The sequence below is a fragment of the Trichosurus vulpecula genome, chromosome X (assembly GCF_011100635.1).
Source record: "Trichosurus vulpecula isolate mTriVul1 chromosome X, mTriVul1.pri, whole genome shotgun sequence".
NCBI lineage: Eukaryota > Metazoa > Chordata > Mammalia > Diprotodontia > Phalangeridae > Trichosurus > Trichosurus vulpecula.
Window position 1 is genome coordinate 6,887,587 of NC_050582.1, and position 27,512 is coordinate 6,915,098.

At 45.3% G+C, this 27,512-nt stretch overlaps 1 protein-coding gene across 2 annotated transcripts in view; it reads right to left on the reverse strand.

Annotated features, from left to right (window-relative positions):
• The window catches only part of KLHL13 (kelch like family member 13), a 55,028-nt gene that overhangs the window by 14,566 nt on the left and 12,950 nt on the right, over nt 1-27,512 (reverse strand). For both annotated transcript variants that reach the window (XM_036740298.1, XM_036740299.1), the window contains exons 3-5: nt 19,145-19,286; nt 9,647-9,779; nt 9,021-9,217 (exon numbers count right to left, since the gene is read on the reverse strand). In XM_036740298.1, the coding sequence (XP_036596193.1) occupies nt 9,021-9,217; nt 9,647-9,779; nt 19,145-19,286 (472 nt within the window). The remainder of the gene's footprint in view (nt 1-9,020; nt 9,218-9,646; nt 9,780-19,144; nt 19,287-27,512) is intronic.

The window sequence follows — 27,512 nt, forward strand, 5'->3', positions numbered from 1 at the left end:
TTCTCATATTGTATATTTAGCCGATTATGGTTTTGCTAAGTTGAGGGAAAGATCATTTTTTAACTGAAACACATAAATGGATTGTTTATAACTGGTGCCTGCTTTGGGCCACGTGCCACATATACAACTTTTTAAGAAGTGGCCAAACTGGGAGCATTTCAACCTTGATGGTACAATGAAAGGATCTGGAAGTGAGGATGAAGGCGTGCCCGTTTGGACAAGCATGCGTGCTCTTCAGTCCCTCCTTCATCTTGGTTACCCAAAGTCTCTCTTGCACCCCTCCCCCAAATATCTTCTAAAAGTAGAAGAGTACTTTGAGTTTGATGTAAGCATTGCACAGGCAGCCATCGGGGGCTATAAAATAACACATTTCTTTTCAGCTTCCTTGGAGCCTCAGCTAATTTTAAATCAAATATTTCCAACTTGACTGCTACTTTTTTTTACACTAGAAACCTAGATATCTTATCTCCTGACCTCCAGTTCCTCATCTCCAATTGCCTAATGGACATGTCAAACGAAGCTTATTCTTTCTCCCCAAACCTTCCCCTCTCCCTCTGGTACTGTGAAGGGTAGCGCCATCTGTCCAGTCACCCAGGCTCCAAACACTGGAGTCATCTTCAACTCTTCTCTCTCATCTCCCATAGCCAATCAATGACCAAGTCCTACTGTTTCTACCTTGCTGACACCTCTTGCATGTGCCCCCTTCTTTCTTCAGATGCTGTCACTACCCAGGTCTGTGCCTTCTAGTTGGGACTCCCTGCCTCAAGCTCCTCTCCACTCCAGTTCATCCTCTGATCAGCTGTCAAATGGATCTTCCTAAGTAAGTGCAAGTCTGGCCATGCCAGCCTCCTAATCAAAACTCCAATGGCTCCTGATCACCTCTAGAATCCAACATAAAACCCTTTGTCTGGCCTTTGCAGCCCTTCCTGAAGCACCTGCCCCCTTCCTGTCTCTCAAACTTGACCACCCCACCGCCCCTCCAAGGACCGTGCAATCCAGGGACACTGGGCTCTCTGCTATTCCTCATACTCCATCTCCTGACTGGGCCTGTTCGTTGGCTGTCCCCCATGGTTGGTGTGCTCTTCCTCCTCATGTCTGTCTCCTGGCTTGTGTTATGTCTCAGCTAAAATCCAACCTTGTGTAAGAAGCCTTTCCTGGTCCTCTTGAATCTTGGGGCCTTCCTCCTGAGACTATCTCTGCTCTATCCTGTCTGTATCTTGTTTGTACCTGGCTGTTCACATCTCATCTCTCCCATTCAGCTGCTCAGGCCTACAGCTTTCTCCAACACCTTCATCTTCCTCTACACTAGTAAAGCAAAACAGGGTTCAAGCTATTGTAATTATCTGTGCCACCGTCGGCTTCCATTAGCACCTGGGCAACCTCACTACAGCTGGCTTCATTTTGCTTTATCTACAACAAATTCTACTTTACAGCCAATTGCAATTGGCCACTGAGGGACAGGGTCAGTTTTCTGTCACTGGCAGTGGCTGGGAGACCAACTCAAGGGGACGGTGCCGAGAGCTGTTCAGTCAGACAAAGACGGCCTTAAGGTCCCTTCCAACTTGGACATTCTGGGATTCAAAGAGAACACAAAGTGTAGGCTAGCCTGGGATTTCACTGAGGGGAAGAACCTGCAGTATGGAAACTTCCTCCCCCAATACAGATCATCAGTTCTTCTGCAACTTATAGACAAGAGTTGCCACAGACACTCAGAGGCCCACTGATTTGCCCAGGTTCACATAACTACCTGAACCCGGGCCTTCCCTCTGAGGCTTCCCTATTTTGTCTTCCTTTGCTGATTTTCTGCATCTCAGCTTAGTTCTGGGAAAGCCAAGTTCTCACTCTTCTTTATTTTAGCTGGTGGGAGAGAAGGAAACTCTGCAGAGGCTGGCCCTTTCTGAGCTCTGAATAGAGGAGATGGTAAGGAGTTGGGCAGAGGGAGCAAATTCAACTGCTTCCCAGCTCCTCCTGTGCAAGACCCTTCCAAGGGAGCTTTGTTGTTTTGTTCAGAATTCTCAGGACACAGTAAATGCAAATACCAAAAGCTATATTCCAAAGCTCTAGACATTTAGCATAGTTCCCATTGACCAGTAAAGAACATCAGGTGCACCAAAGCCCAAGCCATAATCCACCTCAAAAAAACCCAAACCAGTATTGGCCCCAAATGTCTAATACGGGAGAATATGCTGAGTCCCTTAACTTCAATGTAACTGGATTTGATCTAGCTCTATCTGAGGAGGGAGAGGGAAAGGGAGAGGGAGAGGGAGACTCTGTGTGTGTGTGTGTGTGTGAGAAAGAGAGAGAGAGAATATGAGTATGTGTGTGTGTGTGTGAGAGTGTGTGTGTGTGTATGTGTGTGAGAGAGTATGAGTGTGTGTGTGAGAAAGAGAATATGTATGTGTGTGTGAGCGTGTGTGTGTGTGTGTGTGTGTGTGTGTGTGTGTGAGTACGTGTGTTTGAAAGAATGTGTGTGTGAGTGTGTATGTGTATGTGAGGGTATGAGTATGTGTGTGTGAGTGTGTGTGTGTGTGTGTGTGAAAGAGAGAGAGTATGTGTGTGAGAGTGTGAGTGTGAGTGTGTGTGTGTGTGTGTGTGTGTGTGTGTGTGTGTTCCCCACAGCTGGTGACAGAAGAAATGGAAGCTTTGTAGATACTTTGAGTTTGCCCACAAAATGGGCCTCTTTCTCACTGCCCTCAGGAACTGATCTTTCAAAAGTAGCAATATAGGCCAACAAAGAATTCAACTTTAGAGTTTCTGTGAGCAGCCCTGGTTCACTAGTTCCCATTTCTTGCTGTCCTCCCTCCTCCTCTTCCCTAGTCATTTACATACTAAATCTCTACTTGAAGAAATGAAATGCATCAGCAAATGTCATGCTGGGGATAAACTCAGCCAACAAGGCCAGCATACAAATATGCCTATTAAAAACTAAGCCATGAGTAATTGAGTCAGGGCCCTCTTTACTCTGATATTGTGTGTCTTCATAACGTCATACAAATCTTGGATGCAAATATCATAGGAGATTAGCAGGTGGCTAAGACAGCATGGTGGACAGTTGGGATTTTCCTTTTGTTAAAAAGTGAAAAGGAGGCTGATGGCAATGGATATCATACCAACTGAGGCCCTCCATGGGTCACAAAAGCACTATTTCTGAAAAAAGGAAAGTTACCATAAACAATTTTCAGAGAATGTTTATGCAAAAACAGAGTTTAATTCTGGGCAGCAGCTCATTGAGCATTTTCCTTTACTCAGAGTCAGGATTCTGTAACAAGAAGTGCCCCATGGCCAGGAGATGCCCAAGAGGAAGGAAATTCCCAAGGTGTAGTACTCCAGCACTAACCTAGCCCCACAGTACACCAGATGGCAGATTAGTTTGCTAGACTGATCTGAAAAATGGGTGTTTAGGCCTGCTACATTAAACACCTATTATTTTCTGATTCATTATGATTTTAGTTATAGGAAGCCCCCCAAAACATGGCTATGCACTAGCCTTGTTAGGTAGCAGAGGGAGGCATGGCAGAACCTTAGCTGGGGGCATAGCATCCTATTGCGGGGGGCTCTCTTCCATTTTGCCTACTCAGAGCATAGGATCCCCACTCAAAAAATGCACACACACACATATAAATATATATACATATATATATATATATGTATATATATATATATACACACACATGGTACATTGGGAAAGGAAATAAATCAGAATCCAAGATGAGACCGATGCTATATAATTTAGCAACAGGAATAAAAAATGAGATCCTAGCATCTTAACTCCTTCCCCTCCATTTTGAACTTCCTTTGATTTAAAAAAGGTATAAAAAGATAATAAAAGAAACTACATAATAATTAAAGATGCTTAGAAAAGTACTAGTACATGTCAGGATTCTCCTGTTTCCAGATACAGGGGCCTGGAAAGGACCATGACAAGGCAGCCAGTTCACAAAGACAGCTGCTGTAATGTGCAGTCTCCCAGAATGCTTGCTCCCTTCCTGGTGGAAAGGACTGAGCCTTTCAAGAGCTCAGATACAACAGCAAGAGTGCTGTGGGAGGACAATGAGCATTCGTTCCTGCTAGCAAGAAAGAGATCCAAAGATGTGAAGAAGGGACAGCTAAAAATAAAAGGCCCATATTATTAATATTCAACAGTTAATTATTGGTAGTTATTCACTTGAAACTATCACCCAGGTAACATGAAATGGAAAGAAAAGTTCCTAAATCTAGTTCTCTTAAATATAGAGCATTTCAGCTACAAGAGTTGGGTTGGTGCCGGGAGACTAAAGTAAAGCCAAGAAAAGAGGAAAGTGGCAGGCTGACCAGGGAGAGTGTGGGGGGTGGGGAGGAGGGTACATAGGGGGATGGGGCTGAGAACGCTCCATGGCAGTGGCTGACTTCTTCTAGATCCCAAACCACATGGTGGAACATTAAAATGTCAGAAGAAGTAACGTTCCACTGTATGTATGGTAGACTCAGTCGATGTGTTGGTCAGTTCTGCTGGACTGCTTCTGTAGTCATTATAAAGGATGGCTCTCTGAATAGAGAGAGAGATTGCTAAATTATAGTCGTGTATGAAGGTGAAGGAAAAACCAAATCTAGCATTAAAATTGATTTTAATGAAGAAAAAATAAATTATATGTACCCAGGAAAAAAGGCAAGCTTAAATAATGTAAAGATGGAGAACCCTAATTCCCTGTAGACATGAGACTCTGGTCCAACACTGGCCCAGATAAACCTGAAAATAGCGATTTGACAAAGGAGGGCAAACAAGAGATTAGAGGCAAAGAAACAGGACCAGACTTAATGACTGTCTAAGAGAAATACTGCAATCATTTCCAAACAATTGAATGAATATTTCCATTTCCTTGAAGTTCTTCTGTCTCCAGCCCTGGTTGTTCCCCAGCTAGAATACTGTGGCCAGTTCTGGGTACCCCATTTTAGGAGGGATATCGACAAGCTGCAACACATCCAAAGGAGGGTGACCAGGCTGGTGAGGATACTTGAAACCATTCCACAGCAAGATAGGTTGAAGGAACTGGGGTGGGGGTGGGCAATTTTGACTACAGAAGAGAAGGGGAAAGGGGCAGGAAAAGGATGGGAGCTCAGTTTTTAATTATTCCAATTCAATGCCAGAGAGCTTGAGAGCCTAAGCTGTGCAGGCCCTTGTGCTATGGCTGGGGGTACAAAAAGAAATAAAAAGAAAAGTGTTTCTGGTCTCCAAGGGACTTCGAATTAAAGGACCGTCATATGGAAAAGGATTAGACTTACTGTGGTTGACCTCAAATGGCACAACGAGCACCAGCAGGTGCAGGGCCACCTTTGGGCTCAAGGCGAGGAAAAACTTCCTAACAGCTGGAGTTCATTGAAAATGGGGCAGGCCTCCCAGGGAGGGAGAGAGTAAATTATCATTGAAGACCTTCAAAGACTGGGTTACCGCTGGGTGGTGACATTAGGGAGCAGATTCATGTTTCAGGCACACATTTGACTGAAGAACCTTTGAGGTTCTTCCCAAATGGGAAATTTCAGGATTCTTCCCATAATTTTGTCTGAAGGGATGATGTAAGCTACCAGATTGTATTCCTCTGAAAGTATAAAAATATAATCCAAATGCAAATATAAATGTTTTGAAAGAATGAAGAAGAGCATTTGTTAGGTACTTAACTATGTGCCAAAAGCCCGGTGCTTTGTGGGTTATTTGATACTTAATGCTGTCTTTGCTCTAGTTCCTTCTCCAAAAGCATGGAGCAGCAAGAATCAGCTATTAGAACCCTATTTGGCATGCACACTGTATTGCTATGGGGTGGGGGTGGGGGTCTGTTATCTCCCTACGCTTTAATATCATGTTTCATTAGAAATAAACTAATGCTGCTCTATTACCCAAAGGTTTGCACTATAGCCCACAGCCACATGCCAACAGGTCAAGAGGCAGGTATTTTTGAGAGGAACACAAGGGAAATACTAGCCTACAGTGAAGACTGGGTTCTTGGACACTTTCAGGTTCCTGGAGATTAGCAGCTTAAGAAAGAGCCTTAATCCTAAATGTGAGGACTTAAGGTTGGAGCTTCCACTGGATCTTGGATTGGAAAAAAAGGTTATTACTATTATTATTATTCTTAATCTTCCTTGGAGATATATCCCCAGCAACTCGAAGCCTGTAGTTCTTATCAGCAAGGAAAGCAAGCAAAGGGGCCAGTTTGAGGATGCCTTGGTTAGCTGAAAGGAGGAGGAGAAATGGGCACATTCAAAATTGAGACTGCCCTTTGAAAGAAGAGAGAAAATGCTTAGAAGAAAGACAAAGGAAAGGATGTGCAACAGAGGACCAAGTACAAGGAGGGAGCTCCATGAATGGGATTTGGGGCTCCTGGGGAAAGATATCCATTGCAGGGGTCATAATACCCCATACTACTGGTGCAAAAAGAAGGGAAGGAGGCCTGGGGGTTGGCTCTATGTAGAAATAGAAGAGTCCCTGCCCCTATACAGGAGGGGATGAGACAAGATGACCTTCAGGCTCTCTTCTACGCCTAAATTCCATGACTCCCTCTCTTCAGAGTCTTTATGCAAAAATGCCTGTGTAAATAGAACCTAAGAAGCAGGAGAATGTTTCCGAGGACGGGAATGCACAGCAATGAAAGACTAACCCCACTCCCCCACAACACTGAAAGGTATCCTGGATGCCCAACAAGAATGGAGAGCTAGGGACTGGTTACAAAGCCCACACAAGATGACTAGGCTGAAGCCTGATCCCAGAGTCAGAAGACAAAGGCATTTTCAAAGAGGTGAAACAATATGGTTCTAATTCACATTTCAGTAGTCTATAGAAATCAATCAACCAAAGTGCTTTATCTATCAACAGGAAAAAAACACCAACTTGGTATTTAGTTACCAAATTATTTAAATACAGTTACCTCTATTTGGAGAAGCATAAATGGTAACATGCTAAAATATCATTTTAATGACTAGTTGTAATTCCAGCTTTGAATAAATTATTCTGGAAATATTTAACCTAGAGAAAGGAAAGGGGTTAAACAGGCTGTTTTTAAGTATTACCACCAGAGCAGAGTACTGGGGGTGGGGGAATGTAAAGAAGTCAATATAGTATGGATGCCAGGAGAACCTTCTCATCCCAAAGTGGAAGATGAAATAGGTATTCTACAACTTTCTCAGTAGGTTGTGGGCTCCCCCTTACTGCAGATCTTCAAGGGAAGGCTGGCTGACCATACTCAGGAGAGGATATAGAGGAGATTCTTGGTACAGGTGGGACTAGATGGCCATTGACGTATCTTCCAACTCTGAGATTCCATGGTTTTATTTTTTCCAATCTGGCCTTCGTTTATGAAATAGGCCTTGGCACAATCAACATGTGATTCACCCTCATGCAGTTTTATAAAGAAAAATAACTACTTAAATTAAAAAATTAATTAACAAGGATATAAACTGGCAAACAACAAAGTATATTCAACAGTGCATATTACCTCCAAATTATGATACCCCACTATAATCCTGTAAAATCAATGTTAAGTGTTGGTCCATTTCAAATAATACGTGTATTTAAGAAAATAAAATGGCACACTCAACAAGATTTCATTCACCTTGGACACAAGGTAGCATTTAATGATAGAAACAGAAAACCAGGAGCAAACCATGAGAGCGTGTTCAGTTCCATGGAAAAAACAACCCTGTCACTATTTAAGAAATAAAAAATAGTTATTTCATAGCCACAATTAAATTATGACAGTAAAGCGTCACAATTTATGGAATAAAAAGTAGTAATACAGCAGCCAATGCTGTAAGGCAATACAAAGTCATGTGAGAAATAAGCTGAGTTTTCCTCTATTTGAGCCAAATGTATGCTACAGTGGAGAGATCATTCACTCAAGGCAAGAAAGTCGAGAAAATCAAATCCCTGTAAAAGTTTAAAGATATGCATGGAGATGTGAAAAGATACTCTAATGTCTTTCATCTTTTAAAATCTAGCTTGCAATAAACTTCAGATAAATTAACTCGGTTGACTTGAAGAACTGAAAATTATGATAAAACGATTAAGGACAAGCTGTGAAGTAACTGAAATTTAATGCAATTTGAAGATTTGGTGTTATAAAAGGGAATCTCTTTGGGAAAGCAACACCAAACCATGTTTTTTCCCAAGATTAGACTCAAGAATGGGCTACAAACACCTAGAGGAAAAGAAATTCTTCCATGTGATCAACAGAAGCAGTGGAGAAAAACAAGATGGCTCATCTTCCCTCAAGTCACATGTAATGACAAGATCTGGAAATTCTTCTGGAGAAAACTTTGTATGATCCAGTGTTTTAATCTTTCCAAATCAAGACTGAAGCGAACAGACTAGAATGCCATGGCACCAGGAGGCAGCAGTGACAGCAGCAGGGGAGCGGAGAGAGTCACTAAACCTGCTTGGGGCCTGGGCATGCTGCTCCTGGCTGCACCCTACCCTCCATCCCCCCACCAGCATCTGCCTAAGCACTGGCCCCTGAATGGATGTTGTGTCCCCTTGCCACTATGTACAAGGGTGGCAGCTGCTCCCTACTCTGGGGTTTGGAAGAAAAGCCACCCAGATTTCAGGAAAACTATTTCAAGTCAAGCCCTCCAAGATCCAATGGCTCCTCTCCAGTATTTCATTTACATGTCAGCCTTTTGTGAAAGCACGAGCTACACAAGACCCAGGAGACCTGGCTCAGTGCCCAGTGAAGAAGAGCCCAATTCATTCATTCACTGACTCATTCATTCATTCATTCATGCCTGCACATCTCTCCAAGGCTCTTTATAACATCCGAGTCCATCCATGGAACTTCTGAGTTAATGACTCAGTTTTCCTGGGCCCGCTTTGCTCTCATTCTGTGTTCCTCTAAAGAATCTGCTAGCCTGAAGACCCTTGAAAGAGAGATGTGAACCTGCCTGCCTGCCTGCCAAGCCATGGGATGATGGGCTGTTCAGAAGGCCAATGGTGGAGAGTCTGAAAGGGAAGAGAGCACGTAAATGACAAGAACCACAACAAGCCAAAAGGGTCTTACCCCTGATATCAGAAACACCTTGCAGAAGTCCAGGACGGGCAGAATCTGGAGAAAACTTGCAGCTTCCAGTGTGTCTTGAAGGTTGTCCATATTGAGAGAGAGCTTTGCAGTGTAGATGAAATCAATGATTTTCTTCAGTCCAACTTTATTCACCCCATGGAGCTTAATGCACATTAAATCTTGTTCTTTCATGCCACCTAGAGAAAAAGACATTGGGATAAAAGGAAGTGGTTATTTTAATTAAGGCAGAACTCACTTTTACCAATAATATGTAATAAAATTAAGGAAAAGTCTTGTAGGAGAGAAACACTGATGTCCAAGTATTTTTAGTAATTAGCAAAGGATCCCTGAAGTACCAAAGGGAGGCAGAGAAGGGTTTCCAAAAGGATCTCTCCCACTTAGCCCAAGGGGCTTTTGTCTGAAAAAGAAACGATTGGAGGCCAAAATGGGAACAGATGGGAAAATCAGTTCAAATCCAGTTGCCATGCGAAGCCAGGGCCCTCTCAACCTTATCTGCTGGTTTATTCCCTTCCCAAAGAATTAGACTATCACTGTCCTAAAGCACAATCCTTCACAGTCGGGAAACACTGACTTCCAATTAAGATGGAAAATTAAAAGCACTGTACCTGTAAACATAGCCTTGAAGTAATCACTAGCAGATGCCATCATGGCCCTGTGAACAGGGAAGGCTTCATCTCCATCTCCAGGGACAAGGCTCACATCACAAAGCAATCCTTCGACTCGGAGCTGGTCAAAGCCCTACAACAAGATCGCAACGTCAGCCATTCATTCCTTGGGACCCTTGGTGGCCTCCTGTTCTTTTTGCAGCTACGTGGGCGGGTGAGTGATAAGGCTCACAGAAGAGAAGGTTCTTCAAATTCCAAGAGGCTACTTAATAGTGGTAAAGTTGCATTTGGGACTACAAAAAAGACCCAGAGAATCAAAGCAATTTCAGAATCCAGAATAATTAAGGGATACTGAATAAATCCCCAGGCTAACTATGAACAGTAATAAAACTAGACTATATTGTTTTGGGTGCGGGAGGGGGGGAAAATATCGCGTCAAGCTTCCCTTTTGTGCTCTGTAAAATGAGGGGGTTACATTAAAGCCCCTTCCACTTCTAATATTCAATGAGTCTGTGTGGATGTGGACATTTATTTATGTATACGTGTATGCAGCTTTCTTTTTTTTTGGAGGGAGTCGGGGGAGAAGCCTTAACCCATAATTTCATTAATGGGGGATTTTTTAGTATACAAACTCCTCCTACTGATACAGATCAACTACTTAGTAAAACTTACTCTTAGGGAGCTGCCTGAGGCACTGAGAAATGAATATATTGGCTCATGGTCACACAGGTATAACATGTGACTCTATCCACTACACCATACTGCAATGGCTTATTTGCACTCGCGCTCTCCCTCTCTCTCTCTCTCTCTCTTTCTCTCTCTCATATATATATACATATATGTGCATATAGGGGTGTGTGGGTGTGGGTGTCTACACACATATACATATACATATATACACAAATCCATACACACACACACACACACATGCAAATCTACAGTTATAGGGCTCCCCAGAGTCCTACTCAGATGCTTCATCTTGAAATGTGATATGGCAGTGAGCACCAGTTCTGGTAGGTCCTGCCCACCTGGGCTCACTGTCCAAAGGCCGTCCATCATGATGGAGATGATGGAGAGCTGCCTGCTACGACATGGCATGGTTCTAGATTTGCAGGGCCAGGGCCTGGGTTTGAATCTTGGCTCTGCCACTCACTAGTTGCTTCAGCAGATCTCTTTTCCTCTCTGGGTCTCAGACTAGATGGCCACTAAAATCTCTTCACTAGCTCTGGGCATGTGATGCCCTGGAGGGAGTATGATCCTCAATAACCACACCAATGAAATCACTGATTTTTTTCAGCGTACTGAAGTATCTATATTTATTTCCCATGGCAGGGAAAGGGAGGAAGAGACCTAAGAAAAGGTACACCCCATTTTAAGTAAGTTTGTTCCCAGAATTCTTAAGTTAGAACACAGTCATAGCACAAAATGCAAGGACCTTAGAGATCATTTCATCCAACCCTGTTTCATTGGGATCCAGGCAAGTGAACGTCACCTAGCAAGCAAAGATCACGTAGGCCAATAATCCAATTGCTAAAATCAAAACTAGCAAACATTTTAGGCAGGAAGAGATCACGTTTGCAGATGGCACCTACTGGCAAATGGAATCAATGATAACAAATGCTCTCTAATTAAGTCAGTCTCTGGAAATGAAGGTGAGGATCTCCAACATCAATGTAGCTCACCAGAGCTGTGGGTGGCAATAGAGGGCTGAGATGCTCACTCAAAATCCATGCACCTCCATGCCCCCAGCTGCAGGATGGAAGGGGGAGGGGAGAATGAAGTCATAGAAGAAAGGAGGCACATCTCAATTGATTTCCACTCTTGTCCAATTTTTAGCTGCTCTAACAACTCCAAGAGAAACATCCTCCCATTCATTTTTGAGCAATGGAAGGCAGAGAAAGCCCTCTGTTCCATTCCCAGTATCTCCAGGTAAGGAAGGGCAGAACTTCCTCCAAGGGTGGCTCTGTCCCTGCCTGCCCTACCCCTACACTACTCCAGTACCTGTGGCTTAGGAGTCAGGAAACATGGACCAGGACCTCCTTCTTTCAGACCTGCCTATGGCCATTACCCCAGATTTTGTGGCAAACCAAGTCACAAAGCCTCTTTGCTATCATTGTGCCAGATTTCACTTAGCAATTTGAGGGGCTGTAAATTTTCCTCCGTGCTTAGTATTAATTTCCTTAATGTGTAAAATGTTTCTGGGTTTAGATCATATATCACAAAGGTCATTTTTCCTAACAATTCAGGGACCCAGTTGTACGTGTACTGATATGTTACTCCTAAGGAACGTCAAGTGGGAAAGGGTAGCCTGGCAGAAGCATTGGCCTTGACACTCACATCAAAGCACTCACAGCAGCCCATTACCCGGGGGAGAGGCAGAAAAAGCTTTTTCTATCGTCCTTTTTTTTAAATTTGGAATTTCAGAAAAGTTGTCACCTTTTCCTTTTTCTAACACTAGTCAGCAAAAATGTTTATTCTGATTCCTTTGAGGATACTCATTTTCCTTTGCAAACGCTGAGATTTTTTATTTCCTCTTCTTTTCTATTAAACCACCTGCCAACTTCACATGAGATCGAGGCCAAGGCAGGGGCTAAGAGCAGAGCTTATTCTCTGAAAAAGTGAACTGGGAATCCAGGGGAAACATTGTAGACAAACTGGAGCCAAACATACATGGAGGGTCAAAAGCACAGACACTAGGCCAAGGCCAAGGGATGGGGCCTTCAAATGCAGGTATGTACCATGAAGGTAGGAAAGGAAAGAGAAGATGGAGGCCAGGCTGGGAAGGAAGGGAATCTTGGCCTATCCATGAAAAAATCTAAGGAGAGAAGGGGTGTTGAAAAGAAGATGGAATTGGAGAACAGAGCCCCGAAATAAGAGCTAGAAAAGCAAGGGAATGCTACAGAGATCCAAAGCGTGGGGTGGGGAGGACAGAAAGAGGCAGATGGCCTTCATGGAGACACAGAGACATGCCTAACCCAGCAGGCCTCTGGTCCTGGCTGCAAAGGTGTGGGAGCAGGGGCCCTTAATCTGGGCTGCACAGACACAACTCCAACCTCCAAGGGTCTGTGAGGAGATTTCAGAGGATCTTGAACTTGGATGGGGAAAAATGATCTCTTTGCTCTCACTAACCTTTTGTTTCTTCCATAATCCACTGTATTTTATTTAATGCATCATTTCAGCAATTCAGCTAGCAGCTGCTGTGGGGGTGTAAAACCAACAACAACCAGCTCACAGAACGCTGCAAGTCCAGATTCTTTTGATCTGCTTTACTAAGGAAAGCAATGTTAAGGGGTTAACAATCTTACTTTAATCCAGCATACAAATATCATTCCCTTGGTTCAGGGGAAAAAGCCAGCACCCTGAACTTCAGAGCAAACACAAACAAATTACAAACATCAACAGACAGACCTTGTCTGATTCAAATCTCAATGCATAGTTACCAGACTTTAACAAAGTCCAAACATCCGGGTTTACAAGCTGGAGGGCTCTTAACTACAGCTGCCCGGAGTCTCCACATCAACACACCACCAAGAGTGAGAGCCCTAAGCAAATAGCTCTGTCTTCCCTTTCTATGCACTCTTTAGCCATCATCAAACATCATCTGAGCGACCAGAACTTAAGCTCTTACTATTGGCTCTAGTCTTAGCAACTCCTCTTAGGATGCACCTGACCTAAAATCGTCACAAAGATGCGACTTAAACCCACATGGTCTAAAAGCCTCTGATGTCACAAACGTCACTCAAACCCATGTAAACGAGGCTTTCCCTTGAGGCAAGGAGGTCAGCAAGGACTCCTAATTTAATCAAGGAAACAAAGGCCAAACTCTTCATGGGCACTTGGTTGAATAAGTGCTAAGAGCCCATCTTGAATCCTAATATATGCATTTAAAGACATGATTCTGAGCAGAGATCCATAGGCATGTCCAGCCCACTAGAGGGGTGCAGGACACAAAAAAGGTTAAAAACCCCTGGGCTAAAGGGAACCCTGGATTCTTAGGGCAGGAGAGCCCTGCACTCTATCAGAGAGAGACCAGAAGCATGAGAGAGAGCAGGGACCACTAAGCCAGCATGGGTTTAACTGGAAGGGTGAGATCTGGAGCCAAACTGGAAAACCCTTGACCTAGACTTTTTTGTTTGGGCTAAATAAAGGAGCTCAGGGAGAAGGAACTTGGACCGGCAGGTAGAAGGGAAGCCAAGAGGTTTGGCCAGAAAGACTGGAAGCCCAATGGCCAAGGCCTGGAGAACTGAGGATACCCAAAAGGGCCTGGAGTCAACTTACTCATCCCTTCTGCCATTTTAGAATGCCACTTCTCTTAAGGTCACCTTGTATTTCCTTTGAGAAGTTTTCACGACCCCATCCTCACATCTAGAGATGGCTTCCCTTCATCTCACTCAGGACTTGAGGCCCCTGCCCTGTACCATTCCTCTCATGTCAGTATGTGGCCTCCTCTTTTTCTAAACTGCTTTTTTGCCAAGAGATTTGTGGTCCACTTCCTGCACCGCTAGCCCTGATCTGAGTTCACCAAGCAGCCCAAAGAGTCTTATTCCTTGTAAACTAGCAGCTACCTTTCTTCCAGCTCTGAACCTCTATCACCATCTCATTTGCTGTTCCCCGTCTCTGCCATGGCATTCCCCCTGTCCCACATGCTAAGATCTCATTGGTACTGAGCAACATCAGTGGCTTTCAGTGTTAACTGGTCATGTTGGCAAACACTTATCAAGCACCTGGTAGAGAAGAGCGTGGTGCCCAGGAGCCACAGAGCTGAGAGGCTAGGAGCAGAATCCCTGCCTCTGTGGTGGGAGTCTTCACCTGTTTGGGTACCCCAGATATCTTGGTCCAAGGTCTGCTCAAGTCTATGGACCCCCAGCTCAGAATCCTGGTTTTAATGCCATCCAGTTTAATGGGCCACCTAGTAAGGTGGCACATTCTTTCTCTCATTAGAAAAGTCTTCAAACTGAGGCTGCACCAGCATGAGAATTCCTGTTCAGGTATGGTCTCTGCAGTCCCATCTCGTACTAAGATTTGATGGCGGGAAGGGCACGTTAGGCATAGGAAACAGCACGAATAAAGGCATCCAAGTACGTAGGGTATGGCAACCATTCCAGTTTGGCTCACGATCTAGTGGAGTATGATAAACAGCATGAGCTAAGGCTGAAAATGGCAGCATTAGATTTGGGGAAGGCTAAAGAATGTGAACTTTATGTAGAAGGCAACAGGGAGGCCTTGAGGGCCTCTGAGTAGATGGTGGCCATGACCAGCCATGGCTCCAATCACCCTCCACTTGCAGTGCCCTTCCCTCCATGATGGGGATCCTGCTTGTCCAGGCCATCTAGCTCCCCTATCAACTGCCTGGCCCCTACAGCAAACAGCACTTAGACTAGGTATTATTCAGTTTAACACTGAACCACATAGACAGGGAAAAGACAGAAACAGAGACAGGAAGCTGTCATGTCTCCTGTCTCATCTGTGTTTTATCTTCCCAGCTCAAAGCCTGAAAGGCAGCAACTTCATCCCGCCCTTCCAGATGGCCCTTGTGCCAGCCATCTCCCTTCCTAATCCCCTCTTCTTTCTCTTCCTCTGTGTCTCCCTTCTACCATCTACCCCAACTCCCAAGTCTCATGAGACCTACGGACAAAGCCTGACCTATACAATGCAAAACCAGTAGGGGGCAGGGAAATCTTTTTTTTTCAATTTCTGTCTGGGCTCTTGGACCCAAACTGTGGCAGAACATTCCCTGTCCCTGCACCAAATGGAACCTTCTTTTGGCCTCCGCAGAAAGAAGCAGCCGGCACTTCTACAGCACGGTTTGGCAAGTCCTTCATGTACATTAGCTCAATGGAGTCTCACAAAAACAGGTATTGCTATTCTGTAAAATGGGAATAGGCTCCAAAAGGTAAATGCATTTGGCCAGAGCCATTGGGTTGAAATCTGAAGCCAAGTCTCTCCTATCTCCAAGTCCAGCACTCCTTCTACTTTGCCATGCAATCTTAGAACTCATCTGATCTATAGAGAAACTATAGAGAAACTCCCATTTCCTTTCTGTATAATCCCCACTTCCTTCACCACACCAGCTTGGCACATTCACCGTTCTCCTCTTCACCATTCCCTGTGGCCAAATCCACCATTCCTCAAAGGAATAAAGCTTTTGGACTGGAAGAAGCTTCAGGCCCGGCCTGCTCCCTGGTCTCCTCTCCCCTATCTAGCTAGGTTCCAGGATAGACAGAGGAAACACTCTGTAACTCCTGACTGGTGGACTGCCCATCAGTGTTGGGCTACTCAGAGACCTATCACACAACCCTTCTCCAAGTCCAGTATGATTTTGTCCTCCTTTATTTTTGGTTGGGGGATTAAGTTCTATTGTGTCATGGACCTGAAGTAGAATTGACTTCTTTGCTTCCTGGGATCTGAGTGACTTCACTTTCTCCCACTGAGCACCCTCGTCCTTCGTGGGCAGCTGCTCATCTCCATGAGACTCCATTCAAAGGTTCTCAGCCCTCCCTTCACCTTACTTGGGCTCCTCCATCCATTGTTCTGTTATTTACAGATAATCCAACTGAAAGCCCAGCAGCATGTACCACATCCCACTTACTCCCTTCCTCTTAGCCTTCGCTCACTCCTTGGCCTCTTTCACCAACCTACTCCAGCTCTGCAAGTCCAAGGCTCCTTACTTCTTGGTTATCACTGCTATTCAGTTGACCCTTGGCTAGGACCCTGCCCCTACCAAGTCAGGCTCTCCCCCAAACCTTCCAGGTGTACCAAGCTCTCTAACACCTACAACCACATGACAGCACCCTAGTGGTCCTGCACCAATTCTGGCAACTTCCAGAGCTGCTATAGGGGCTCCCAGTGCCCTCTACCCCCTGCCCTCTTTGCTGCTTCCTCTGCAGGTCCTATTGCCACACGTGGAGGAAAGTAAAACTCTCTCTTTATATCCTGTTCTAGTTTTTAAATCACCCGAATCATTGAAAAAATTCCTCTTCTGTCTAATTAGGCCTCATTGGGCTGGCTATCTAGGGTCATTTCCCCCTGTTCAGCACTCTGGGGGAAGGTGTAGTTACAGCCCCCCTCTAGAATATTCATTTAACCCACTCCTCAGCCTTCCCTTCTCCAGCTTAAGCTAATTTTATTTCTATAACCTTTCCTCATTAGACCAATTTTCCAGCCATTTAAAAGTTTTTGATACTTCTCTTTAGATGTTAACATTTCTGGACACAGTTAACATTTCTCAGCATAGACATCTCTGATGACATAGGTCCAAAGTGGACCCAATAACAGTGGCTTTCAAGCTCTAAGGACCCAGTTTAGGGACAAATAAATGGAAAGTATTTCTTTGCCCACCAAATAGTAAACACATGGAATTCATTATCCTGAGTGAGACTGTATAAGCTGAAAATACAATGTTATGTAGACTTGTAAAGGCCTCTGGCAACCATCCAGCATGTAAGAACGATCAGTAATTTAGAAGATTGTGTCTGATTGACTGTTCTGTTCCCAAGTAAATGCTTTAACCGATAGCTCCTGTTCTTGTTGGGGGCCATTAGCACATCAAAATAGTGTTTATTAAGCCCGGCAAAGGGCTGCTCATCGTCAGACAACAGGACATGAGGGGTTCAGAAAGTCAGCCCAGGATAGCTGGTAAACTCACAAGAATGCCATTCTCAAGATACAAAGGGAAAATATTCTAGTGAGGAAGAAAAATGGTAGTTGCATGATGGAAGCAAGGACAGGTACTAAAAAGAAGAACAGAGCACGGTCCCGTAAAAATGGTATCAAGAATGCAAGAGACTCGCGAGGGTAACTACAGCCAGCCAGAGGGCACTCTGGGATGGAGGGGACTCGACTGGGGACAAAGGAGGGTGGCAGAATGGAAAGGATCACTGATGACAGCAGATGGAATGAGAATGCCCTTTTCCTTCACTGAAGGGAATGCTCTTTGCCCTGGAAATGATAGAATAAAAAGGGTCAGCAGGGAGTTAATCCCCAAGGGAAGTAAGAAGAAGACAAGGTGCCCAATCTGAGAATGGGGACAATGAACTTGGTGGCATCATTTAAGGAGAAACTAAAACTCAACTGCAATGTTTGCAATCACTGGATCATGAATGCAGGTTTACAATGGCAGTGATTTCTTCTTAGGTCATGTGCCAACAATTAGGCCATGATGCCATCAGGTGAAGAAACAGACCTTGGTGGTGGCTTTACGGCCAAAGATATGGACTTCCTAATAGCATCACAGAGTGAGAACAGCAAGCTGTGCCACTCAATTATGCCTTATCTTTAAAAGGAGATTTTATTAAAATAGTCAAATCAAAATGTTAGGCAGTGCTACTATAAACACATTTAAACAGAACACACAACTTAAAACAAGATTTAAAGAAATATTAACTAGTGAAGTACACTTACCTTAATCATTCTCAATTCTTTGTTCTTAATCCAGGTAGCTCCCATTCCAGGCCCTATGCCCTCATCCCCAGCCCTCTGGATTGGGGAACTTGTTATACCTTTTCAGGACAAGGTGAGGGCTCCAGGAGGATATTTTGGCTCTAGTTATCCCAAGAGACCCATCCAGGAAAACTTAATGGGTGTAGATAGCCTATTCCACCCTGCCCCAGCCCCATTCCAGCTTACAGAGTGTGCTTCCTTGTTGCCTACCACTACTTCTCACTTGCTACAGTTATGAAATATTGAGAAAAGAAGATTGTAAGGGAAAGGTCAGATCTCTCATATTGTCAGGAGACTTGATTTAACTGGAAAATAAAATGGGCTAAAATAGACTTTCACATAAGCACAGTATGGGAAGTTTCAATTAGCCATTCCAAATAAAGGAGGAATAGCTCATTGCTCAGGTACTTGGAGGAAACAGGTGCTGTATAGAAATCATTTTTCAGATGACTGAAGTCAGATACTTGTGAGGAACAAAATTTTGTTCAGCTAATTTCAATAAAAACCTTCCCAAAATGAACTATGCACCCCCTACCTCTACATGCATCCCACAAAGAATGGACTTCCCAGGATGGCGCCCTAAAGAAATGGCCTGGAGTCGACATATGTAGGGCCCAGACTCCCTAAGTAACTGCATAGGCCAAGGGTGGGGAACCTGCAGCCTTGAGGCCACATGTGGCCCTCTAGGTCCTAAAGTGTGACCCTTTGACTGAATCCAAACTTCATAGAACAAATCTCCTTAATAAAAGGATTTATTCTGTAAAACTTGGACTCAGTCAAAAGGCTGCACCCAAGGACCTAGAAGGCCACATGTGGCCTCAGGGCCAAAGGTTCCCCACCCCTGGCATAGGCTGAAGTAGTTCCCACAGTCTCAAGCTGCTATGTAATGTGTTTTTTCCCAACTTGGATTTGGAGGCATTGCTAAGCATATGTGTGTGTGTGTGTGTGTGTGTGTGTGTGTGTGTGTATGTATATATATATAGTGGCCCATTCCAAACATTTCTCCAGCTTGGCATTTCAGAAGTGACAGAAACATGGCAAAAGGAGAGGCTATATTACCTGTAATACCACAGAACTATGGGTATTGCTCGTGAAAAACCGTGTAGTTCCTGCCTTGGATGACTGCAGGTGGGCAGACATGCCCATGTCGCTGTTAACAAGAGATACTTTCATGTGAGGGTCTTCCTCTTCCACCAGAGATCTAAAAGAATGGAGGGAAAAACCCACAACTTTAAGTCTGCTCTTTCATTCACAACAATGGATAATACCTGAAAGAAAATCAAGACAGGCACCATTGGCCCCCAGCTTCCAGTTCACCGAGGAAACTGGAGAAATTCATGGCTTCCTCCAACGCTTACCCTCAGGGTCAGAGAGGTCCAAGAGCAACTCCAAGATGGATGCTTACATAAGCTTGTCCCAAAGTGCTACCACAGCCTGCTGCTTTAACACTGCTGGCTGGCTGCTTCCTGGGGACTTTGGTGGTGCTGGCAGAAGCTTTGCTACCCCACGTGGGGCTGACCTGGCAACCCCCTGAAGCAGGAGAAAGTTCAAAGGTGACAGGTAATATGTCTGCCAATTCTTTCATGTACGTTTATTTCTAATATACAGTCATTGTAACGAGCTTCAGAAAAAGAGTCCACCGTGAAGGGAATGCTCCCTCTCTGCCGGGCACTATCTTTCACTTGGCCCAAGTGTAGGCTTCTCAACAGAACAGCAGTTGAGTCTCTATAGAAAAAAGGATACTATACAAGTAAGTGTAAGGCATTACTGCATGCAGTACTAAGAGTATATACATCTGTTCACATACCAAATTAAGTGGTTGTCAAGGGGAAAAACACCAACATTCAGTAGGCCCGGGCTGTTATTTGGCCTGGCATTCAAAGCCTCCCAAGCTTTTGGCCATCTATTAGTCCCTCCATGTAATCGACATTGCAGGCAAACTGGAGTAATCACCTTCCCTCAGTTTCCCAACTCTATTTCTCTGTCACACAATTTCCCATGCTTGAACTGCTCTCACTCACATCCTAAGCCCTGCCCAATGTTTAAAAGCCACCTCTCCCATGTAGTCTTCCTTGATCCCATTGACTAGTTTCTTACCACCTGGGGCCTTACAGAGCACTCCAAATCTTGTGAGGACACTTGCCATGTTCACTAATTATTGTGTGGGATCATGGCGCTCTCTCTCTCTCTCTGCCCCTGCACTAAAGTCGTCCTCATGGTGAGGATTCTCACAAGCTCTGCCAGCTGAGCACCAAGCTGGAAAGGCCTTGACTACAGACATATGGAGGAGCTGCATATCTGGGGATAAATAACCAGCCTGGCTAAATTTGGGGAGACTGAATAGCACAGTGGTCTCAGAGGAGCAAACTGTTTAGCCACAGAAGCTCTCCCAAATCACCCAAGTCATTGAGAGATTACAATCCGTGTTAGGGATGGGAGGATAGGAAAGGAGCCCCTCAAACAATCCCCTGCCCATAATGGGCACATAGTAAATATTAAACAAAATTGGAAAGAGCCATAAGAACAACAGCTGCCATTTAATGAAGCTCTTTACAAACATTCAAGAGCCCAGTATCAATTATTGTCATCGACAAGAATAATAACTCTGCTCATGCCTGTTGATTCATTACTCTAACACATGTCAGGCACTTGCTGACTCATGGGATCTGCCCAAGGCCACAGGCAGGTGGGCACCATGAGGCTCAGGTTTAGGCCTGGAGTCCCGAAACCCCTCCAAGGAGAGGCTGCAGGGCACATGACCTAGGAGGAAGGAAAAGAACAGACAGTTTTGTTTGCACTAACCTCTCACCAATAGCAGGCATTTCTTTTGATCTGAGCAGAGACCCACAGGCTTCTTCACCAGGCAGGTTGACTGCCTACCTGCCTGCCACAGGGGTCTGGTACTCACAACAGGAGAAAGAGCCCTGGCTTACCAAGGGGCATGATTTGACAGCAAACTGCCAGACAAGAGGAAAGATGAGGGCTGGGACTGAGCCACGAGATCCAGGGGGAAGGACGAGGATGATGCCGCCTCAGGACACTGAAGAGGAATGTTTGGACACATAAGAGGAGCCCCAGCACCCAGCAAAGAGCAAGGTCAGGAAAACCCAAGGAAGAAGAGGGAGGCTCGTCTAGCAGGAGGGGATTGTCAGGAGTGGCTGTGTCACAGAGAGGTCAGGAAGGCCAAGGACTGAGAACAGACCATCAGATTTAGTGATTCAGAGCTCACCAGTGACTTTGCAGAGATGGCTTTCTGTGAAGGAATGAGTTCAGACGCCAGAATGTAAGGGGGGCAGGGAAGCGAGAGAAACTGAGGCAACGAGCACAGACCGTGTTTTTCGTTCTCCATTCTTGGCCCCTTTGCACTGGGTTTGAAATGCATTCCCTCCTCCCTTCTGCCAGTGTCATCCCCCCCCCCCCCCCCGCCACCCTGAGGCCTCTCCAGGAGTGAGGTGTGTCTCCCCCCACCCATTACTTTATGTCTGCATTCCCTGAGAATGTTGCTTTTCCCCAGCAGAATGCAGTTTGCTTGAAGGGGCTCAAGAAAGGAGGCCACCCAAAGAATGACTCTGTTCTCTTTAGGAAAACCTGCACCTCTAAGCGCAAGATCCAAAGGAGGAAATCTTGAGAGTCACTCAGTGTCTCTCTGTCTCTCTGAGTGTTTGGAAGCAGTGGATGGCCAGGGGTGCTGGGTCTTAGAATGTGGTAAAATGTGGTGATGGCTGAGGCCAGATTTTATAGAAGCCCATGGAAGAACAAACCAGAGCCACCAGATTGCCATTTGCTATAAGAGTTGCCCCTGCTGCCCGGAGGCCAGTTTCATCAGCATTTCATGGTCATTCACGGTACAAATGACATACAATGATTCTATTTTTCAAAAGTTCAAACTGCTGCCAACATTGGCACAGGTAGTTTGGGGGGGGGCAGCAGGATTTGAGCCAGTGGCATTGAAGGATGGGTAGGATTTCTACAAGTCAAGATGCAAAGGAAGAGGTGTTCCAGGTGGAAGAGAAAGCATGGACAAAGGCACAGAGGTGGGAAAACACAGGAGGTTTGTATAACATTACATAATCCAGTTTGACTAAAGCATGAAATACTTGTGGGTGACAAATGAGCGAGAACTCTGCATGAAGACTGTTCTGGAAGGGTGTTGAATGTCATTTGGAGGGCACCAGGGAGTCGCTGAAGGAGTTCCAGCAGGAGACTGCCACAACCAGTGTGAACATTTCTAGAGTACCTACTCAATTACCTACACTGTGTTAAGTGCTTTACAATCATTCTCTCCTTCGATCCTCCCAATAACCCTGGGAGACAGATGCTAGGTAAGGAAACTGTGGCAAACAGGGGAAGTGACTTGCCCAGGGCCACACAGCTAAGAAATGTCCGAGGCCACATTTGAACTCAGGTCTTCCTGACTCAAGGCTCTGTGCTCTAGCCACAGCTGCCTCGACAGTGGGAGGGCTAACCTGGCAGTGACGCCTGGCAAGGGGCAGAAGAGGAAGAGGCAGGAGGCTCAGAGACTAGTTAGTTAGAAGGCTCCTACAATCACCCAGGCCCAAGGTCAGTAAAGGCCTAAATTGAGGAGGTGATAGCAGCAGCAGTGGAAATGAGACATGTCTTAGGCAATCACGACAGGACTTTGTGACTGGACACCGGGAATGAAGAAGGAAGAGCACCACCCAATGGAACAGCATGCTTGGGAGGAGCTAGCCTAGGATGGGGCCCTCCCTTGGCACTCCCATACTTCAGTTAGCTTCTCTTCACCTCCGTTCCTGGCACTTTGGCTCGTCTTTTCCCTCTGGCGCCAGTCTCCTCCTAGGGTGATCCTAGGGGGGCCTCCTCAAGTTCCAATGTCTCTATGTTTTCTGTCCAACTCAACTGCCATTCATGAAAAAGAGGCTATTTCTCTACTTCTTCTCATTCACTCATTCTAAGTCAGCACCCATCAGTGCACCATCCACAGTGTCCAAAAGCCCTGGACTAAAAGAGAGAGAATACCACATTTTGGGGAAAGGCTACACTTCGCCTCATAGAGATTATTGTCTGTTAGGAAGATAAGCCACAAGTGCAGGTGAGTGCAACACACAGAATGGCAAGCTGGCTATGCCTAAGCGATCTACGATAGCAAGTGCCCACCAAGGTCCAAAGGGGCAGGAAGGCCATCCCTGCAGAGGGGGAAGAGTAGAAGGCTTCATGGAGGAGGCAGCTATGAATTCAATGGCCAAAGGAGAGAAGGGGATAGCTCAGAAAGTCGAGGACAGATCAAAGAAAGAGGCAAGGAAGCCCAGGGAGTTTGGGGAGAGACAGAGAGCTGTTCACTTGGTCTGCAGTGCAGCCTGCTTAAAGGAGAATGAGACACGGTATGTGTAGAAAGGTAGGAAAAAGCCAGGCTGTAAAGGGCCTTCAATGTCAGGTAAAAGGCTCGGCATCAGAAATGGATCTGGTTTTATCAGAAAAAATTACCTTAAAGAAGATGCCTTCCCATGTCTCTTGCTACCATACCCTAAGGATCACTGGGCCTTTCCATCAGCCCTGCAGTTGAGTCCTGTGGCATAACCTCCTAAAATAAGTGGGAACTCCTGGAAAGCAAACAGTATCTTGCTTTTCTTTGTATCACCAGTATTTGGCACAGAGCTCAGCACCTAGTAAGAGCTTAATAAATGCTTCTCATTCATTCATGTATTTCTCTGACGAGTTCTTTGAACTAAGAAACATTTCATGATTAAAGAAGGAAGCTATTTCTAATTGAAGAAACATGTCACTTAGGCAAGATTACTTAACAATGAGGAGCCACATAACTGAACTTTCCAGATAAAATGCAATATGATCCTTAAAGGACTAACTAGCATGCTTCCCTGCCTTCATAAGCAAAGTATACTGCCCGTAACTTCACAGTCCTCCACGATGTCTCAGGGCCAGCGTTGGGAATCTCAATTCTTAGGCCTGGTGAGGCCTGTAGGACCATGTGCTCAATGGCCCTGGTTCTTCTGCCTCTTCTTCCTCTGACTTCTCTTCCCCTCTGAGTATTCCAGCCCTAGCCTTGGTGCCTTCTAGCTGCCCCAGTTTTTAAGTCAGTTTCGCTGTCCTCCAGAGTACAAGTGAATGGGCTTGGGCCAGTGCTTCTCCTCTGGGCTTTCCCATTCACATCTGTGTTAGAGATGGCCTTGAGTCTGACAGGCAGGATGAGGGTTGGTGGGGGAGGGGAGTGGACCGAGAAGGATTCTTGCTCTACTCAAGAAATCTTAGTAATTGGCTCAGAACAGAGGGAGACAAAGGAAGATGGATTTTTCTTCATCAGAAATCACTGGAGAGAAGCATGAGTGTCTTGTGTGCCTGCTCAGACTTTCCAAACGAATTTGCAATTTAAAAGAGAAAGGAAAACTACTCATCAAAGGGATGTACTTTTTTTCCTCATTACAAGAACACGATTACAATCCAGGGTTGTCCCTAAGATAGTTAGTTCCTTGTCCTAGCAGAGGGCTCTTAGTAACAGTGCTCTGTTGATCTGGTTACAACACACATTTTCTATAATGAATAATTCTGGACAACTAAATGCTTTCTTTCTCTGACCATTATCTATGCAGCATGTAGCCACCATCAGGAAAGTCCAGAGGGGAGGGGAAGCCACCTCATACAAGCCTTCAGTTTGGATTTCAAGCCTCAGTTGCTTTTGCCTATTTCTCTTCAACCACACCGTCTGCACATACCAAGCCACTGCTGGAAGCAAAAGAAAAAGACCTGCAGTCTCAGAAGGAGACCAGCCTCAAGGTATACAGGGCAGGGGTTTCTCTGCTCCATTTTTTCTCACTCCAAAACGATAAGACCAAATGTCTCCAGCAGCATCCACTCCACATCATAATACGATTCCACAATGATGGTGCTTTCCTTAGAGTTTGGTATAAAGAGAATTAACCTAAGAGCCCTAACTAGCTACTTCTGTACCAGGGCAAACTGCAAGCAATGTGCCTTGAAGTCGGGACACTGGCTCATAGTCAGAGCCCCCAGACACCATGTTTGGGCTTGAGACTTAGCTGGGGTGCTTTGTGACAGTCCTCTGGCATAAGGAGTCCTTCTTAGGAGGACACAGGCTTCCCCTCTGCTTGACCTCTGCTTTCTATGGCTGAGCTCACAGCACCCAGCTCCCCCAGTGTGAGTATGGCTGTCAGTAAGGTAAGTCTCTGTCTGGGTTCTCAGTTTACATCTAAGGAAAGGCCTGTGAGCAAGACAGAGACATGGGGAAAACCACCTCGTCATGAGCTCAGGTGCTGAGAATAACTGGTTAAATGATGAGAATCAGTTCAATACAAAGCTTTATCACAAGCAATAGGGAAGAGAGGGAAGGAGAGAAAGGAAAAGGGGACTCGACATCCGACTCAGGCAGACACATGAACTTAAGAGTATATAACTCAAGTAAGGCCAGCACTGCACTGGGGAGGACAGAGAACAGGGTCCATTTGGCAGGAAGGGGTGCTCCCACTGGAGGGAAGGGGTGCTCCAGCAGGAAGGGGTGCTCCCACTGGAGGGAAGAGGTGCTCCAGCAGGAAGGGGTGCTCCCACTGGAGGGAAGGGGTGCTCCAGCAGGAAGGGGTGCTCCCACTGGAGGGAAGAGGTGCTCCAGCAGGGAGGGGTGCTCCAGCAGGAAGGGGTGCTCCCGCTGGAGGGAAGGGGTGCTCCAGCAGGGAGGGGTGCTCCAGCAGGAAGGGGTGCTCCTGCTGGAGGGGAGGGGGTGCTCTGGTACACCCTTCTGAGAATAGGATTCTTAAACCTGATTTTGGATGGCCTTCCTAGAGCCAGACAATTTGTATATCGGGGTCAGGCAAAATATTATTTAGGGTTTTGTCAACAGGGAGAAAAAACAAGCTGGTAGTGGACAACATATTATTTGGGGGGACACAGCTATACTAACTAACCTTCCAAAAATGTTATTGTCAGTACTTTTCCATGAGCATGCTCCATAAGACTATAGACTCCTTTAAGGCAAGACTGTCATGATGGCCACAAGACCATCAGGTCGAATCTTCTAACACTGGTTTCCACGAACAGGCTTCTATAAGCTACAGTCTCCCTTAAAGGGAGACTGTCAGGGTGGCCCAATCTGACATCATAGGGTATAGAGAAGTAGGTCATTGGTAGCTTCCTACCTATTCTTCTTGCTAACTAGGTGCTAAACTGTTCTATTTTTTCTACTTAAGAGCTGCAAATACTTTCAGTACACTCTAAAATCTCTACCCTGGGACAAAGCTCCAGTCACTCTACCCTCATTACATAGCTCTGTCCCTGCCATACAATATGTTGGCAAAATAGAAAAGATTTCTCTTTAGAGAACACTCATGGAATGTTCCACACTCAGTAGCCATGTCTTAATTCATAAAGCAAAGCCAACTCTAAGTATCAAGAAGACAGAAAGTCTTGGTCAAAGACTTATTTATCCCCTTGCAGATCGCCAACATTTTTTTAAAAATTAAGAACATTTTTCCCCTCACCCACGTCCTCCTTCAAACAAAGATAACTCTGCTGGAAGCTGAACAGATGAATTAGCTCAAGGGGCACAACAAATGGAGAAAGAGAGCTGCCTTTTCCCATGGAGCTTTGAAGGAGACAGGAGGACTTGGCAGGGGCACGAATTTGAACCCAAGAAATACATTCAAAACTCAAGATAGCTAGGAGTCACAGCATATAAAAATTCCATCCATACAACTAAGAAACTGTGCCCCCACCTCTCTTCTATCTCTCTGTTTTCTCTGTCAATCCCACATACACAACCTTACTCACAGGAAAAAAAAGCCTAGTAATAGAGATGAAATAGCATATCCAGCCCTCATCTCTCTCCTGAGTTTCAGTCCTATATCTCTCATCACCAACTGCCTGCTGGCTATCTCCTCCTGGGATAGTAAGACACAGACACCTCAAACTTAACATGGCCAAAGCAGAAATCATCCTCTTTCCTCCTAAGCCTAGCCACACTTCCTTCTAACTTCCTTGATTCTGCTGAGGTCACCAACATCCTTCAAGTCACCCACATGCGTAACCTCAGAATCAATCGCAACTCTTCCCCTCTTCTTTTACCCTCCCATATCAATCAATTTCCCAGTCTTGTCGTTTCTAACTCCTCGACATATCTCACATTTGCCCCCTTCTCCTCACTCACACAACACCCCCTTCTCAGTTCAGGCCCTCACCAGCTCTCATCTTGGCTGCTCTGCCTCTAACTCATCCCCTATCAAATCTCTCCTCTATGTAGCTCCCAAGGGGATATCCTTGGAGCATGGGTTTGTCCATGTCAGTCCTCTAAGAAGCTTCAGTGTCCTATTAGATAAAATATAAACTTCCCTGTTGGATATGTTTAGCCCCTCATAGCTGGATCCAATCATCTTTGTCACTTATTATACCTCCCCCATACCTTATATTCCAGCTGAACATGTGAAAC